Source organism: Oppia nitens, unplaced genomic scaffold (assembly GCF_028296485.1).
Source record: "Oppia nitens isolate AA-2021 unplaced genomic scaffold, nextdenovo-longstitch-racon4-pilon3 scaffold6_pilon_pilon_pilon, whole genome shotgun sequence".
Taxonomy (NCBI): Eukaryota; Metazoa; Arthropoda; class Arachnida; order Sarcoptiformes; family Oppiidae; genus Oppia; species Oppia nitens.
In genome coordinates, this window is record NW_026533250.1 from 168,907 (window position 1) to 184,575 (window position 15,669).

At 22.8% G+C, this 15,669-nt stretch overlaps 3 protein-coding genes and 1 non-coding gene across 4 annotated transcripts; all 4 read right to left on the minus strand.

The window, feature by feature from the left end:
- Positions 1-3,769: 3,769 nt before the first annotated feature.
- On the minus strand, positions 3,770-3,841 carry Trnad-guc (transfer RNA aspartic acid (anticodon GUC)). The gene has a single exon. It is a non-coding gene; the product is annotated as a tRNA-Asp (tRNA).
- Positions 3,842-4,140: 299 nt separating this feature from the next.
- On the minus strand, positions 4,141-4,884 carry LOC128962320 (uncharacterized). Its single transcript, XM_054308694.1, has 3 exons — positions 4,666-4,884; positions 4,459-4,597; positions 4,141-4,349 (listed from the first exon to the last, which is right to left on the minus strand). Exons 1-3 carry the CDS (start codon positions 4,852-4,854, stop codon positions 4,141-4,143), a joined length of 537 nt encoding a protein of 178 aa, XP_054164669.1. The 5' UTR covers positions 4,855-4,884.
- A 582-nt stretch (positions 4,885-5,466) lies between these two features.
- LOC128962321 (lysosomal acid glucosylceramidase-like) lies at positions 5,467-7,428 on the minus strand. The gene is made up of 5 exons (XM_054308695.1): positions 7,344-7,428; positions 6,749-7,254; positions 6,497-6,669; positions 5,938-6,409; positions 5,467-5,850 (listed from the first exon to the last, which is right to left on the minus strand). The coding sequence occupies exons 1-5, from the start codon at positions 7,390-7,392 to the stop codon at positions 5,467-5,469; spliced, it is 1,584 nt and encodes a 527-aa protein (XP_054164670.1). The 5' UTR covers positions 7,393-7,428.
- A 1,175-nt stretch (positions 7,429-8,603) lies between these two features.
- LOC128962322 (speckle-type POZ protein-like) lies at positions 8,604-9,668 on the minus strand. Its single transcript, XM_054308696.1, has one exon. The coding sequence runs from the start codon at positions 9,666-9,668 to the stop codon at positions 8,604-8,606; it is 1,065 nt and encodes a 354-aa protein (XP_054164671.1).
- Between the last annotated feature and the right edge of the window lie 6,001 nt (positions 9,669-15,669).

A 15,669-nucleotide genomic window follows, 5' to 3' on the forward strand; every position in this document is an offset into this window, starting at 1 on the left:
TGTTCAATTATCAAAGCAATTGAACTTTTAAAAAAAATTATACCATTGACAACAATAATAATAATAATATAAATAAATAATAGTTTTTAGATCAAACAATAAGTTGTTATTAGATATAAAATCAATTAATTAATAATGTGTTTGATTTAATGTCAAAGTCTATTATAATTATCAAACAAATATTTGGAAATCAAATTGTTTGACATAATTATGATTATCTGTTATTTAATGTTTAGATATAATGAATAACACTTTCTTATTTGAAATGTCAAAATTAGTTGTTTACTTAAATGTCAAAAAAATGATAAATTTTAGTGAATATAAAGTATCATAAAAATACTTATGTAATACAAAGTTTAGGTTTTATCAATAAATATCAAAATCTGTTTATTGAAATTACCTTTATTATAATAATTTAAAAAAGATTTTATTTTATTATATAACTTTTAAGCTAATAAAAAAATAAATTACTTATTATTAAATAATAAATTAAAATTATTATTACTAAATTATTATTTATAAAATTTAAATATTGTTTATTGCAACATGTAATATCCTGGATAAAATAAATAAATAGATTATAAGGAAAAAATAGCATTTTTAAAAAATAAATAAAACAAATACAATAAAAATATTTTTAAATAATTAATATTATTAAAAAGTTTTTCTGATTATTACATTTTATATAACTATAATTTATAAATTACAATTCACTTTAATTAAATTAAGTTATTTTACTTTTTATTAGATTATTTATTATGAAAACTTTATTATTACTATTAATTGCATGTATAACTTGCAGTAATGGTTATAATTTAATTAATAATAAATCAATTTTAACAAATATAATATCACAGTATAATAACACAGAAATTAGTAGTGAATGTAAAATAGCATTAAATTTATTATTTAATAATAATACTAATGAAATTTGGAAATTGAAAAGTTTAATATTATATTTTTTTTCTTAATTACTTTTCATATTATTATTATTATTATATAAAAAATAATGTCTTTTTTGTTTATAGTAATAGACTCGTCGGCCACAATAAGCACCGATATATTTAGTGGACGCAAACAATTTAATGGTGATTACCAACAGTGTGTCGATATACAAGTGCCTGAAAATATGTTTGTTGGCCAATACTGTACAATACATATACCGGCGCCAGTAATTGTTGGCAATTATTACACTAATAATAGACAACTAAACCCTAATCATGTATATTATGTGGGAGTATGTGTGCCATCAGTATGTAGTGTTAATGATCTGAAAAATATATTTTATAAATGTATGAATCAGTTTACTTAATTAAATTAGTCATATTAAATAATTAAATAATTAATTTTTTAATTTTAAAAGATTCATATTTTAATTATAAAAATCAATACAATTTGATAATAAATGGTTGTACCCAACATAACAGTAATAATGCAAAGCTATATCACAAAATAATTATGTATGTATTGTATTTTTTAATATTAATATATTTAAATAATATTTTATTTTTTAGCATTATATTTGTATCATTTGGTTTGTTTGTTTTAATTGGTACAGCTTTGGATCTCAGGCCCAACAATATGTCTATTAATAAATTAAGTATATATTATCAATGAATTTATTTATTTTTTAATTATTGGTATTAATTAGATAACATTAAACAAACAAACAAAAAAAACAGTTTAATCAATTTAATGGTATATTTCATCTAGCAAAATTACTCATAACATTTTCAATACGTAAAAACACCCGGAGTTTAATTATGACAACTAATATTAAAGATGACATCCCATGTTTGCATGGATTTCGTGTTATTAGTCTATTGTTTATCATATTAATGCATACCTGTTCCGAATGGGGATCACATAAAAGTGAATTTTTAGGTATGATTTTTTTAAAAAATGTTTAAACTTTTACAACAACAACAAAAAAGTTAATCAAAAATTTACAATATATTTATTTTAAAAAAAAACTAATAGTTAATCCATTGGATTCAAACAAATTACACTATAAAATGTTTTATAGGATAGTACTGAGCAATGGTAGCATTTGGTTAAATTTATTTTTATTAATTACTGGTTTTCTTTATGCAATCAATGTATTTAAACGTCCGAAATGTACAGAAAAGTCCAATTCAATTATTATTATTATGAAAGATATAGTTTATAGATATTTACGATTTGTACCGTCACTGATGGCATTGATAGCCTATTCACTGTTGCAAGAGGTGATGGGTTCGGGTCCCCACTGGTACCGACTAATCAATGATTCTCAATACAGTTGTCATAGATATTGGTGGTCACCGTTTTTATGCATTGAAAATTTTATATTTAAAGTACTAAATAGTTTAAATATTTTATTTAAATAACATTTAGTTATTATATAAAATCTAATGTTATATTAATTGCTTTTTCTAGTGTCAATCACATACATGGTATATATCATTGGATATTCAAATTTTTGTGATAACTGCCATTATTATGCAATATTTTGTTGCATACAAAAACATTAAGTATTATTATTAGTATTTTGTATAAATAAATTGTGATTAAATTTTACTATTTTATTTTTTTATTTCCTAGATATCTGATATTAATATCAGTTACAATTATTGCGTTGAATATATTAATAAAAATTTATATTGTTTATTTATATTTACAAAATATCATTGATCACAATACATATTGGTGGCACACTTGCCAAGTTTACTATTGTATTGATTCATATTGGACAGGTATTTTGCTAGCTTATTATATTTATCATTATCAGTATCAACAACAACAACATCATCATCATTATATAAATAATAATAATATCAAATATAAATATAAATTTAATAATACATTTAAAATGGTATTGCAATAATTGTTTTTTTTTTAAATATCTAAATTTTTATATTTATCAAATGTGTAATTACTGAATTATTTTGTATATATTTAATATATATTTTTAGATTGGTGAAAACATTTTACTATTATTATCTTGTATGACTATTATTTTAATTTTAAATCAACCATGGCCATTTTTCTACGATTCAACATTTTTATTTAATATAAATTTAATATACGGCACTATACGATCACTATTGTGGTCTTCCTGTTGGACTCATATATTATATGCTTGTATTACCAATAGGGCTCAGGTATTCAACTCAATAATGTCATCAAAATTTTGGAAACCATTAAGTGGTCTATCATTTCAAACATATCTCTATCATCTATTGATAATCAGAGCATCCATTTATGGCTCCTATCAACCCATATATCAGTCCATAGGAGTGTTTGTATGAGATTTTTAATTTAATTAAAATTTAGTTATTAATTTCAATACAATGTTAAATCAGTTTTTTATATATATTATTTACACAGATTGTAATGTTCATAAAATATACATTTAGCACATATTTAATCAGTTTTATGGCTTATTGTATGATTGAAGGACCAACAACTCAAATGATTAAAATGTTTTAAATTTAATTTATATTTATTTCACATTTATTTTATAATTTTAAATTAACAATTAATTAATTATTTATATAATAAAATTATTAAAGTAATTGGATTATTTTATTAAAATAAATATTTATAAAAATAGACTGAACTTTCATTAATTAATTAATTAAGTTTTCTAATAGTTATTGTATTAATAAAATAATAGATTATATAAAGTTGTAGTTTAATTGGTATAATTATTAAAAATTATATATAAATTAATTATAATATTTGTACTAAATGTGAATTGTATTACAGTATTTTTGTAAAAAAATAACTCTCCAGCGGGGAATCGAACCCCGGTCTCCCGCGTGACAGGCGGGGATACTAACCACTATACTACTGAAGATTAGATACTTTATCATTATTTTATTAGTTTACTCATTGACTTAATAGTAAAATTTAATTATTCAAACACTCTTACATACTGTAGTTATCTCTATAATATTAATACATTTTGAAAACAAAAATTATTGTGAAACTAAAATCATAAATAAATAAAATAAAACATAAAATAAATTTTAATTTAATAAAAAAAATAATTTAGTAGTAGTATAAATATAAATATATAATTGTCGATAACTTTTTTAAAAAAAAAAACAAACAAATTACTGAATGCAAATAAACAGCTAAAATAAGATAAATATATTATTTTTGCAAATTTTTGTTGGACTTTGTAGTTGTTATCTTATCTTTACTACCGGCGGTCACATTAATAACCTGTTGTTGTTTGTCCGCATTTTGTTGTTTGTCGGTAATAATGTTTATCGATAGCAATACTATGATAATAAAGTTGAGCACAAAATAAACAAAAAGTGTTAAATGATGTAGAGATCGGTTGACAAACGAATCTTTAACTGTAAAACATTAGAGTTTATGTTTAATTATTTTTTAGGTATATATATATATTTATATATATAAGAGTTTTTTATATGATATGATATAAAGTTTTATTTCAAGACATACCAGAGTCGACAATACTGAATACTACAACATATACAATGATAAGTATGAACCAAACGGCACACAACAGCAAACTCAAGAGCACAAGTAGTCGTTTATTATAGCGGACACCGATATGACCGACAGGTATGGCAATCAAGTGCTGACCATATATTAAGATATTATTTATAAACAATTTTTTTTAAAAATGTTTATCTCAAACACACATACCATTATAGCTAACAATCCAACTGTTTGTATGGACCAAACATAGGCATAGAGACCACAGAATATGAGAATCGTTGTGAAGAAGTAGAGTACAGACAACTCAAGTGTCATCCATAGAGACAATGAAAATGTATTGTCGAAGACATTCCAATTGGACGACACTTTCTCTTCGACTTTAGATTTGTCAGTCATTGTTGATATTGTTTAAAACAAACGATTTTATCAATTAGTTGTCATTTAAATAAATCAATTCAATAATAATTTAATTTTTTAACAATAATTTTTTATTCATTAAATCGCGAGACATGTTGTTTATATAAAAAATAAAATCACTAAAAATAAATTTTATAATAATCTTATTAATGCAAATTAAAAATATAAAAAACAAATAATATACAAATATAATTATCAATTATTAGTGTAATTAAAAATAACAAATATTAATTAGGGTATTATTAACATAATTTTTTATATAAAATTGAAACATTATATATATGTATAAATCGAAATTATTTTGAACACAACAATTTTTGTATAAAAATAGTTAATATTTTGTTATAACATAATTATTTTGATTATTATTTACTTTGATTAAAACAAAATTATATTAATGTATATTAAATTTTATAGCAAGATCATTACAAAATAATATGAATATTTAACTGTAGAATAAATTTATAATATATTGTATAATAGTAATAATTGTGAATATTTATTATCTATATATAGCATAATATAATTTAGTTTATTATAAAAAATATCAAATTTAATTTTATATATACAATATTTTTAAAAACATTTTTATTACCAAATATATGATTGTATGGAATGACTGCCTATTTTATGAGACACCCATTTATCAGTCGATACAGTAATATTGAGCACAATATCTTCATTGCCTTTATTTACTGCGACCACAACTGTCCTGTTATCTGGTCTGACCAAAGTTACAATGAGTAGACCATCGACAGGATTGTCAACTGTATGGTTGACACGCCGTGAATTGGGTGGTATAAATTTGCTAAAATGTCCCAGAGCATAGAATGATGGCTGTTTGTAGGCCACTCCCTTTTCACAATCAATGTTAACCGTACCGCCGCACCCGTAGGTTACGGGCCACGTGGGACCGCCACGCATATCCAAAGCCATGTTCCACTCGACCCAACCGCTCACATAATGATTGAGAGCCTAAACAAAAAAAGATAGGTTAAGTTAAAACATCATAAACCTATTGGTAAATTACTGTACATTAGTATTATTGGGTGTATGACTAACCTTAATAATATCGTTGGCATATCTCTCTGCGAGATCCCAACGGCCTTCCTCTGCACCGTTTATATGACACGCTTCGGTGTTCATCAGAAAATAATTTTGACCATATTTTTGGTGAATATCCTCGAATATTGTGTCAGGAAAGCCGCCCGGATAGAGCATATTTACGTACCAGTGATAGGCTATACCCGAAACATATTTGGCTGCCTCTTTGTCCGCCAATATGGGCGCCAAATACGATTGCATGTAATTACTGGAGTCATCGAAAATCATTAACTGAAATCCCTGTGCCTTTCCATAGCCTGATTTCTCCAAAACGGGACCCAAATTGTTTTTGACAAAATCCCGTTCCTGTTGAGCCGTCAAATTCAGACAATTGAATAGATGTTTAGGTAATAGCCCACCCATTACCGGCTCATTTTCTACTGTTATACCCCACAAGTGTATGTCATGCGATTTGTATGCATCAAGAAATCTGTTTGTAAAATGTTTAGATACATAGATATTGTTTATAAATTGCAAATATAATTAATTTGTTTTTTAAAAAAAAAAGTTTGATTACTTGACAATATAGTTGGCCCACGACTGGTAATATTTACCGCCGACATCACCCCTAATAGACCCACTTTCGTTGAATTTATGGTTAGTTTTCATCCAAGAGGGCGGACTCCACGGACTACCAAATAGTTTGAGTTTATGCGGACTCACTGACAAAGCTTTCTTAATGAATGGGATCTGAAAATGTCATAATTTGATACATTATTTGTTAATAATTATGAATTAAATATCAAATATTTGGTTTGTTTTCACAAACCTTCCACTCGTTGTCCTCTTTTTGTAGTTCAAAGTGTTTGAGTTCCAGATCTTCGTCGGTGTCGTCATAACTATACGGACGATCCGAGTAGTCGGTGCCGCCGATCGGTATGCGGCCGATTGAATACTCGATTCCATTACTGGAAAAATAGCTGTCAATCAATAGGTCGGCCAGCGATTCGTTGACACATTTGAGCATTTGTCCCGTACTGTCCGTAAAAGCTCCGCCAAAGCCATTGATGGACTGGTATGTAATCTGTTTGTTGATAGTGATGCTCACATTTTTCAGTGTTGCAAATGTGTCGGTAGTGTAATCTCTATTAAACATGATTTCTGTTTGTTTAAAACGATAACCAATTTTATTACTCTCGAACACATAAACCGAACCGACTTTCTGTGCGGGAACGGGAGGGATGTCATCACAATATGTGGCGTTACAGACACATACTGTGTCCGCGTTGGGCACACGCTCTACAATACATTCACGTTGGTTACCGCCAGTGACCACTTTAAAAAATAAATAAATAATTAATTAATTATATATATTAATAAAATTATCGTAATGTAATTATAGAAAAAATTATAACAAAAATTACCATTTAATACAACTAAAATATAACAAAAAATAATGTAATAATTAAACATTTTTTTATGATTATATTCTAGTTGTAAATTTAGCCTTAAATTGTTTTTGTTTGTTTATTAAATAATAAATAAAACAATAAAACATAAATACTAATTGATTAAAAACAATTTAAGACTTGAGATTGTTATTTATTTATTTATTTATTTATAATTATTGATTTTATAATATAACATAATTTAATATATTTATTACATTTTAGTACATTAGATAAATATGTGTTCAGGGTAAAATACAAAATAGGTTAATTGTATGATTTTAATCAATATCTTTTGTATTAATATAATAATAGTATATTTTTTATTAGTTCAAGTATTTGTCAATTCAAATAATAAGATAACTATTGCTATGCTTAAATAATAATAAAAATTAATAAATATTTGTTTTTTTGTAATAATATTTATTAAATACAAATAAATTTAATTAAATATGAAAAAATCTATTATTTTCTATAAATATTATATACATATATTTGCAATCAATTTGCAATAATAATTACTGTATTTGTAATTTCAAATAACATATAACAATCAAAAAGAAAAATTGTATTAAATTAATTTTAAAATATACCCATAATAAATATTTGTAAAAAATTATATTATAAATACAATTAATGTATACATAATTATATGTTATGAAAATTATTACTCACTATTTTAGCGATAATAATAATAATACTCTAAATTATTAATACCTAATAAACTTAAAATCAAATAATTGAATAAATAACTTAAATTTCGATAACATTTTTAAAAACTATAAATCTTTACAAACTATTATTCGACATAACTGTATGTGTAATATATTGTCGATGTCTTCTTCACATTTTCGACAAACATTTTATCGACAACTTTACCATTAAAACCATATTATGATAAATTATGGCTGAATTTTGTACTCAAATATTGCTTTAGTATTACAATTGCAAAAATGTACTAGACTTTCGACATTAATGTCTCATTTTTTACATATACTGCTAAAATAAAAAAATGTAAAACATTAAATCAATAAACAACTTATTTTTGAACCAATTATATATTGTTTTTATTGATAAATTTATAAACATTTTAAAAAATATATATTTGTCACAAAAAAGATAATTTTTTGAAAAAATAATCACTACTACAACTAATAATAATAATAATTATAATAATAAATATTAACATAACTTTTAAATTTCAATTTATTTAATTTCTAAATCTTTACAAAACGATTATTCAAAATAACTGTATGTGTAATACAATGTCGAAGTTTTCTTTGTTTTTTCGGCAAACATTTTATCGACAACTTTGCCATTGAAACCATATTGTGATAAATTATGACTGAATTGGTACTCAAATATTGCTTTAGTATTGCGAGTGATAAAGTCATAGACCTTTGATATTAGATCTTCGGAAGCATCGAAATCTATAAGTGTTTTCAAGACATCTAAAGCCGTTTGAGGTGTAATTGAAACGAAAAGCAAATTCAAGATTATATTCTTCAGATCCCAAACCAAATATTTGTTGGAAACATATAGTAACTGATCAGACATTTCAATCAATTTGTCCGAATGTCCCGAATATATGTATCGTAGAAACTCTTCAAACACATCGCTGTCCACGTCATCGATAATCACTTTGTTGGACATCTTTTCGGACATATTTGTTGAAAACATTAGTGAGAAGACATCACTTTTAGCGCCAAGAATTAGTTTCGATGCGTATAACTCTTTGCCTTTGACCACAAAAGTAGAATCATTTAGTCCGCAGACATTGAAATTGGTGTCAAATCGGAACCTCTTGTTGTTGTTGTTGTCGGCGTCGGATAGCGATGTAAATGTGGTTATATTGAACACAATGACCAATGATTTCAATTTGTCGATCTTATCAATCAGTTCTTTGCGTTTAACTTTCAATTCATACTTTGGTTGATATTCTTTGAACACGTGTTTGTCTTCAATGGATTGGATTCGGTGACAATCGTCGACCAAATAGTATGACTTGATTTCTGTGTCCACAGATATATCACAACTACTACTTTGACGAACTGTTTTTGAACCGATTGTTGAATTGAATTGAAGACAATATTTGACAAATTCTAGTCTTTCTCTATTCGTATTGTTATTGTAATTGCCGTTCAAATCAACTCTCGGATTGACCACAATTTTCCATCCATTGGATCCAATGACAAACATTTCGCTAAACACTCTATCGTTGGCCACATTTGCGAAGTCATTGATTGTGAAAACAACTTTTGTTTTGTATATCTTTCGTCTCTTTCTTTGATTGTCTGCCATTGAGATTGGATTCACTGTTTAGCTCAAGAAAGTCAAACTAGTCTTTGATTGTTATCATTGATATATCAATCAATAAACTAATCAATAGATTATATGAAATGATAATTATTTTTATTATTTTGCGGACAATGAGATCCAAATGTGTTATTCAAATGAGATAATAATTATAATTCAATAGTGATGTTAAGTTTATGTAGAAATTGCTATTTTATATCATATATGATATATATTATGGAGAAAATAATGGGTAAATACAAAACAACAAAATCTTTTGATTAAACAAAACTAAACAAATTATACTATAAATATATATTTAAATAATAACTACAGTATTAATTATAGGCAATCTTAACAACACTAATGTTTTTATAATTATTTAAAACATTTTGTGTTAACAATTTAAGCGCTAGTATTGATCCATAGAGTACAGTACAGTACATGAATTTTATGTATTAATAAATACAATTTGATTACAATATGTATTGTAAAAGTGAGTTATTTAAACAAACTAGTAATCTAACCATTAGTTTTGAATCTTGAAGTCTTAAATTTAATCATTAATTAAAACAAATTATTAAAAAAAAAAATTATTTTTATTTTATTTAAGAGAAGTTATAATTATAAAATATAAAATTACTATGAAAACTATATTATTTTATTTTATATACATACGTAACAAACAAAAGTTAATAATAAAACAAATAATTAGTAACTTTAAAAAAAATTAAACTAATATTTTAACGAAAATTATTATTTAACTTTTCTATTTATAATAAATCTTACAAATTATTTTTCAAAATAAATAAAATATTCAAAAATAATGGCAATTGTTGATAATAGAAAACCAATAAATAATATAACAAATATAGTAATTAAATCATTTAATTGCAATCCATTTATTAATGTTTTAGATTTTTTCTGATCACTTAATTGTTTGTTTGTCTTAATTGTGTCCAATGTTTCACTTTTCCATTTGCCGTACAAACCGTTTTCAACACAACGAACAATACTTAATACAATCAAATAAAACAACAAAAATTATTAGTTAATAATAGATTTAAAAAATTACATTAATTAAATATATCATTTGATTATATATAATACTTACACAAAATTGATAAATTTAAGATATGGTGAACGTTTAGGTAATGCCATAGACGGCTGATCCATGATTAGGGTTTCCTCTGATATATGCAATTTCATTGATGCCTTACTATGGATGGCAAATACAAGTGAGTTATAGTCGTCGATGAGAATCACTTTTGAGGAGTTATTAATTAATTCAATTCCCTGTTCAGTACTTTTAGGTAAATCATCAAAATTTCTGATAATTTCAATACCAATTTCATTGCAATTTAGATGACATGTATTTAAATTATTATTATTATTGTCTTTTCTAAATAATGGCAAATAAATGGTTCTACTTATGGTAACCGCTTCATACTGTCCACTGCTGATGGCTTGTCTCAGCTGATCCAATGTGTCGATGGGTGTTATATATTCTGGAAGTGTTAACAATGTATAGAATATTGCAGAATATGTTTTCATTATAACCATTGATAACAATAACCACAAACACATTGTTGGCCATCGTATAAGATAATGTTTTGGCAATTTTATATTAGCTGTAATTTATATTTTGAAATAAATTAGACAATACTATTTTTGTTTAAAAAAATTACCTTGCTGTATTAGTGTACCAAACACTATTATCAATAGTGGAAAATATTTTTGACTCAAACTATTAATTTTATAATAGATGTAATATAATAATATTGTTATAGATATGAATACTGTAAGCATTGGTAACCAAACTATCGGTTCAAATGGTGCTAAAGTGATCCATGTTTTTGTTTTGAATCCCGGTTTACGTGTAACAAAATTGACGGGAGATATGTCAAAACTACGGGAAAAATCAACCACTTTTTGCCGATCAATAGTTGGCGTCAAATCACATATTGCAATATCAGCACTCTATATGGAAAGTGGGGGGGGGAAGGGGAGGTAAATGTAAAATTTAAACTAACTTACATATATTGTACAATATATAAATTATTTTATATTAGTTACTAATGTATATTTTTAATCTATTTTATTTTTTTAAAAACTGTTTTATTTCATTTATTATAAACCAAAAATACATAAATAAATATTTGTTTAAATTGATTAATAATTATTTCAATTCTTACATTATTATAGACGTGTCCTACACTTCCTAACCATACATCACTTTCAAATGTACCCCAATTTTGATCGGCATATATGATATCATAGAAAAAGTTAAACTTTTTTGACAAATAATCAAACATTTTTTGCTGAATTGAAGTTTTCAATTGATATTTCTCATTAATATACTCGACATCACAATAAGGTATACTCTATATATATAAAATAAAAATTTTTATTCAATAATTCAATATTTTTTATTTATTTTTGTTTACCTTTATAACTGAAAATGTTATATTATGACCATTAATATAGTTAAACATGTTTTAATTAATTTTATAACATTAAGTTTAACTTATAAAATATGAAATTTATGAATTTTCGTGTTCAGGTTTTATATTTGTTTTAAAAATATTTTTTTATTAACTATTTATTTGCATTGAATAATCATAATATTACTATGATAAAGTTTTTTAAATAATATTTTTTTATAATTGATTGACATATTAATAATTAAATAATAAGAATAATAATTTTATTATTTTGTTTTTCTATTCATAAAAAATTAATTAAAATCTTATTTATATTATTTATTTTAATGTAATAAATTAATAAGCTATAATTGATAAGAAAAGTATATAAATTTATTAATTGTACTTTTCAATAGCGTTAGTGCATTTGTATTTAAATAAATAATAATGCATATAGGATTGATTATTTTTTCATCATTAATATTAATATATATATTTGTAAAAATTATAAATGAAAACATTAATTATTTAGTTAATTATTAATTTATATACTATATATAAAATAATAACTATATATCATATCATGTTTTTAAAATTATACCAGTATTTAAATAACATTATCAAATACTTATAAATATATATTTACATATTGTATTTTAAAACAATATGAGATCAATATAATTATTTGTTATAATAATAAATTAACATTCATAGTAATTAAAATCAATTTTATTTCAAGGAAAAGTCGAAGATAGTAACGACAGTTTTCATTACACTATTTAATCTATTTTTTTGTAAAACATTATTTCATAAATAAATAATTATAACAAATATATTAGAAATTAATAAAAAAAAGAAATATTAATTATTAAAATGTTTACACTATTAATATTACATATAGAGAATATAAACATAATATTATTAATATATTATTAATAATAATTTTGTTTTTGCGGTATGACATATATAAAAAAAATAAAAAAAATAATATTAAATATGCTGGCTAACTAAAAAATTTATAAAAATTATAATACATTACAAATAAATGATAAAAAAAATATTTATAGTTTATTTATAATTAATGTAAATTTAGTTATAAAATGATACTTACTTTAGTGTATAACATAAACAAAATTCATTATGTATTAATAGTTTGGATATAATATTTAAGTAGTTTTTATTTTACAGTATAAACTGATAAAATTAAGTGTTGTTTATTAACTTTAATGCAGTGTATAATAATAATAAATAATTTGTAAAAATATTATAGTTTTTAGTTGTAGACATAGGTATTAATTTGTATGACAATGAATCCTAATTTTCCATGTGCCACATATGATGACAATAAATCAAATCAATTTGATTTAATAATTGAAACAATTGGTAATATTACTGTTTTTAGCTCTTTAATAGTGAGTATAATTAAAATAATTAATTTTTTCTATATGTATTTATTATAACTATTTGTTATACTACAGTATAATATAATAAAAGTATTGTTATTTATAATGACATTTATAATATTTACTATTAAACATTGATTTATATTATTATTATTATTATGTTTAAATTAAGACACATATTTATGGTGGTTCAACTATATTGTGTTCATATGATTATATAATTTTAAGGGAATTAGTTAAGCGCACAAAATACAGGTTTTTATATTAATTTTATATATTAAAGTAGATTTTTACTACTAATTAAAATTTTTTTATTTAATTAATTTATCTAGTTTAATATTTGTTGATGATAGTATTCCCTACAACACAAATAAATCATTTAAAGGAATAAGTTATATATATTATGAGGCAAAATTTTTTACATTTTTTTAAAAAATAATTTATTATTATTAATTTATATAAATAATAACTAAATATAATATTGTTTAAATAAAATATAAAATACTAGAAAATCAATATATCTCTGGAATATTTTAAGCTAACGGATGACATAATAAACTTCAGTGATATTATATTTTCACAATTGTCTTCAAGTATTGTATTAATTGGTGGCAAATATCCCGTCACACAATATAATGATTTGTTGGGATTTTTTAAAATCATTGATATTAAAGTTTGTATAACTATTTGTTTTATCTTAGTTATAAAAATGATACATTTATATAGCATTTATAATTATATATATAATATATATATACACTTTGTTATATATTAATAGATTAATTTAAGATATTTATATTTTAGTTTTGGTATTTAATTATGCTGAGTATTATATTTTGTACAACTATATTATGTAATGAAATGTTTTCAAATATATCAAATAGGTTAGTATTTTATCATGATACTTGATTTTTATGGTTAAATCAATTATATTATTACTATTATAATATTACTTTTAAAATATAACGCAGTTTTAAATATTATTTGAATTTAATATCAACAAACTTGTGGTTAGTAATAAATAACATCTTTTTTATTGGTAATAACAAATTTATTATATAATATTTAATAAACTAATATAATACATATAAAATTAAAATTTATAAATTAATATTAATTATCAAATATAATAGGTGTTAATATTAAAAATACTACAATTAATAATTTATTAATTATTGGAGCCTTACTTGTAGTTAAGTTTTATGCCATCAATTTTCTCAACAATCAAATACTATCGACAACTATACAACAATCGCATAAAACAATAGATTCATTAGAAGATTTGGATCAAGTATTTGATAGAATGAATACAATACTATGTTTTACTAATGAGGAAATTGAATTAATCAAGGTAATATAGAATTTTATAAATAAATTTAATATCTATAATAATTTTTTTTAAATAGTCTATTTAAATTTCATTTTTTTAAAAGTAAAAATTGTCAAATTGTTTTCTAATTTACATATTAAATACAAAATAATTTATATATACAGTACACTATATTATTCATATATAGATAAAAATACAATATTTATTTTATACAATAAATTAAATAATTATTATAATTTTTTTTATTTAGGATAAGGGTACAAAAATTGAACAAAAAATACTTAAAAAAGCAATGAATATCCAAAATAAAAATAATAAATTTATAGATAGTTTGGTATCATTTTATGCTAATTTAAACGATTACATGAATTTGATTCGTTATAATAAAACACATGTTATGATAACAAGTGATTTAGTCTATGGACCACTCGGTACTAAATATAACGATAAATACACACATTTTGCTACTGAAAAATATTATCAACAATCCTATGGACGGGTAGTTCATAAATTAAACAGTCAATCAATAGTTTCCAAACAATTTATCATATTGTATGTACTTTTTTAAATATTAATATTTATAATTTAATTTATATAATTAAAAATCTAATAATAATTATTGAYATATAGTACCGGTATAATACAATAATAATAAACTACATACATATATAATTTAATATATTAATTAAATAATGTTATCATTGAAATAGATTGCAAATAATGAGAGAAAATGGATTATTCGATAAAATGAATGCCGAAGCTATTAAACGACTTACTAGTGATGATAATAATAATAATGTCAACGACGAGTCATATGTGGACAGGGATTACATGATAGTGGATGAGCTGAG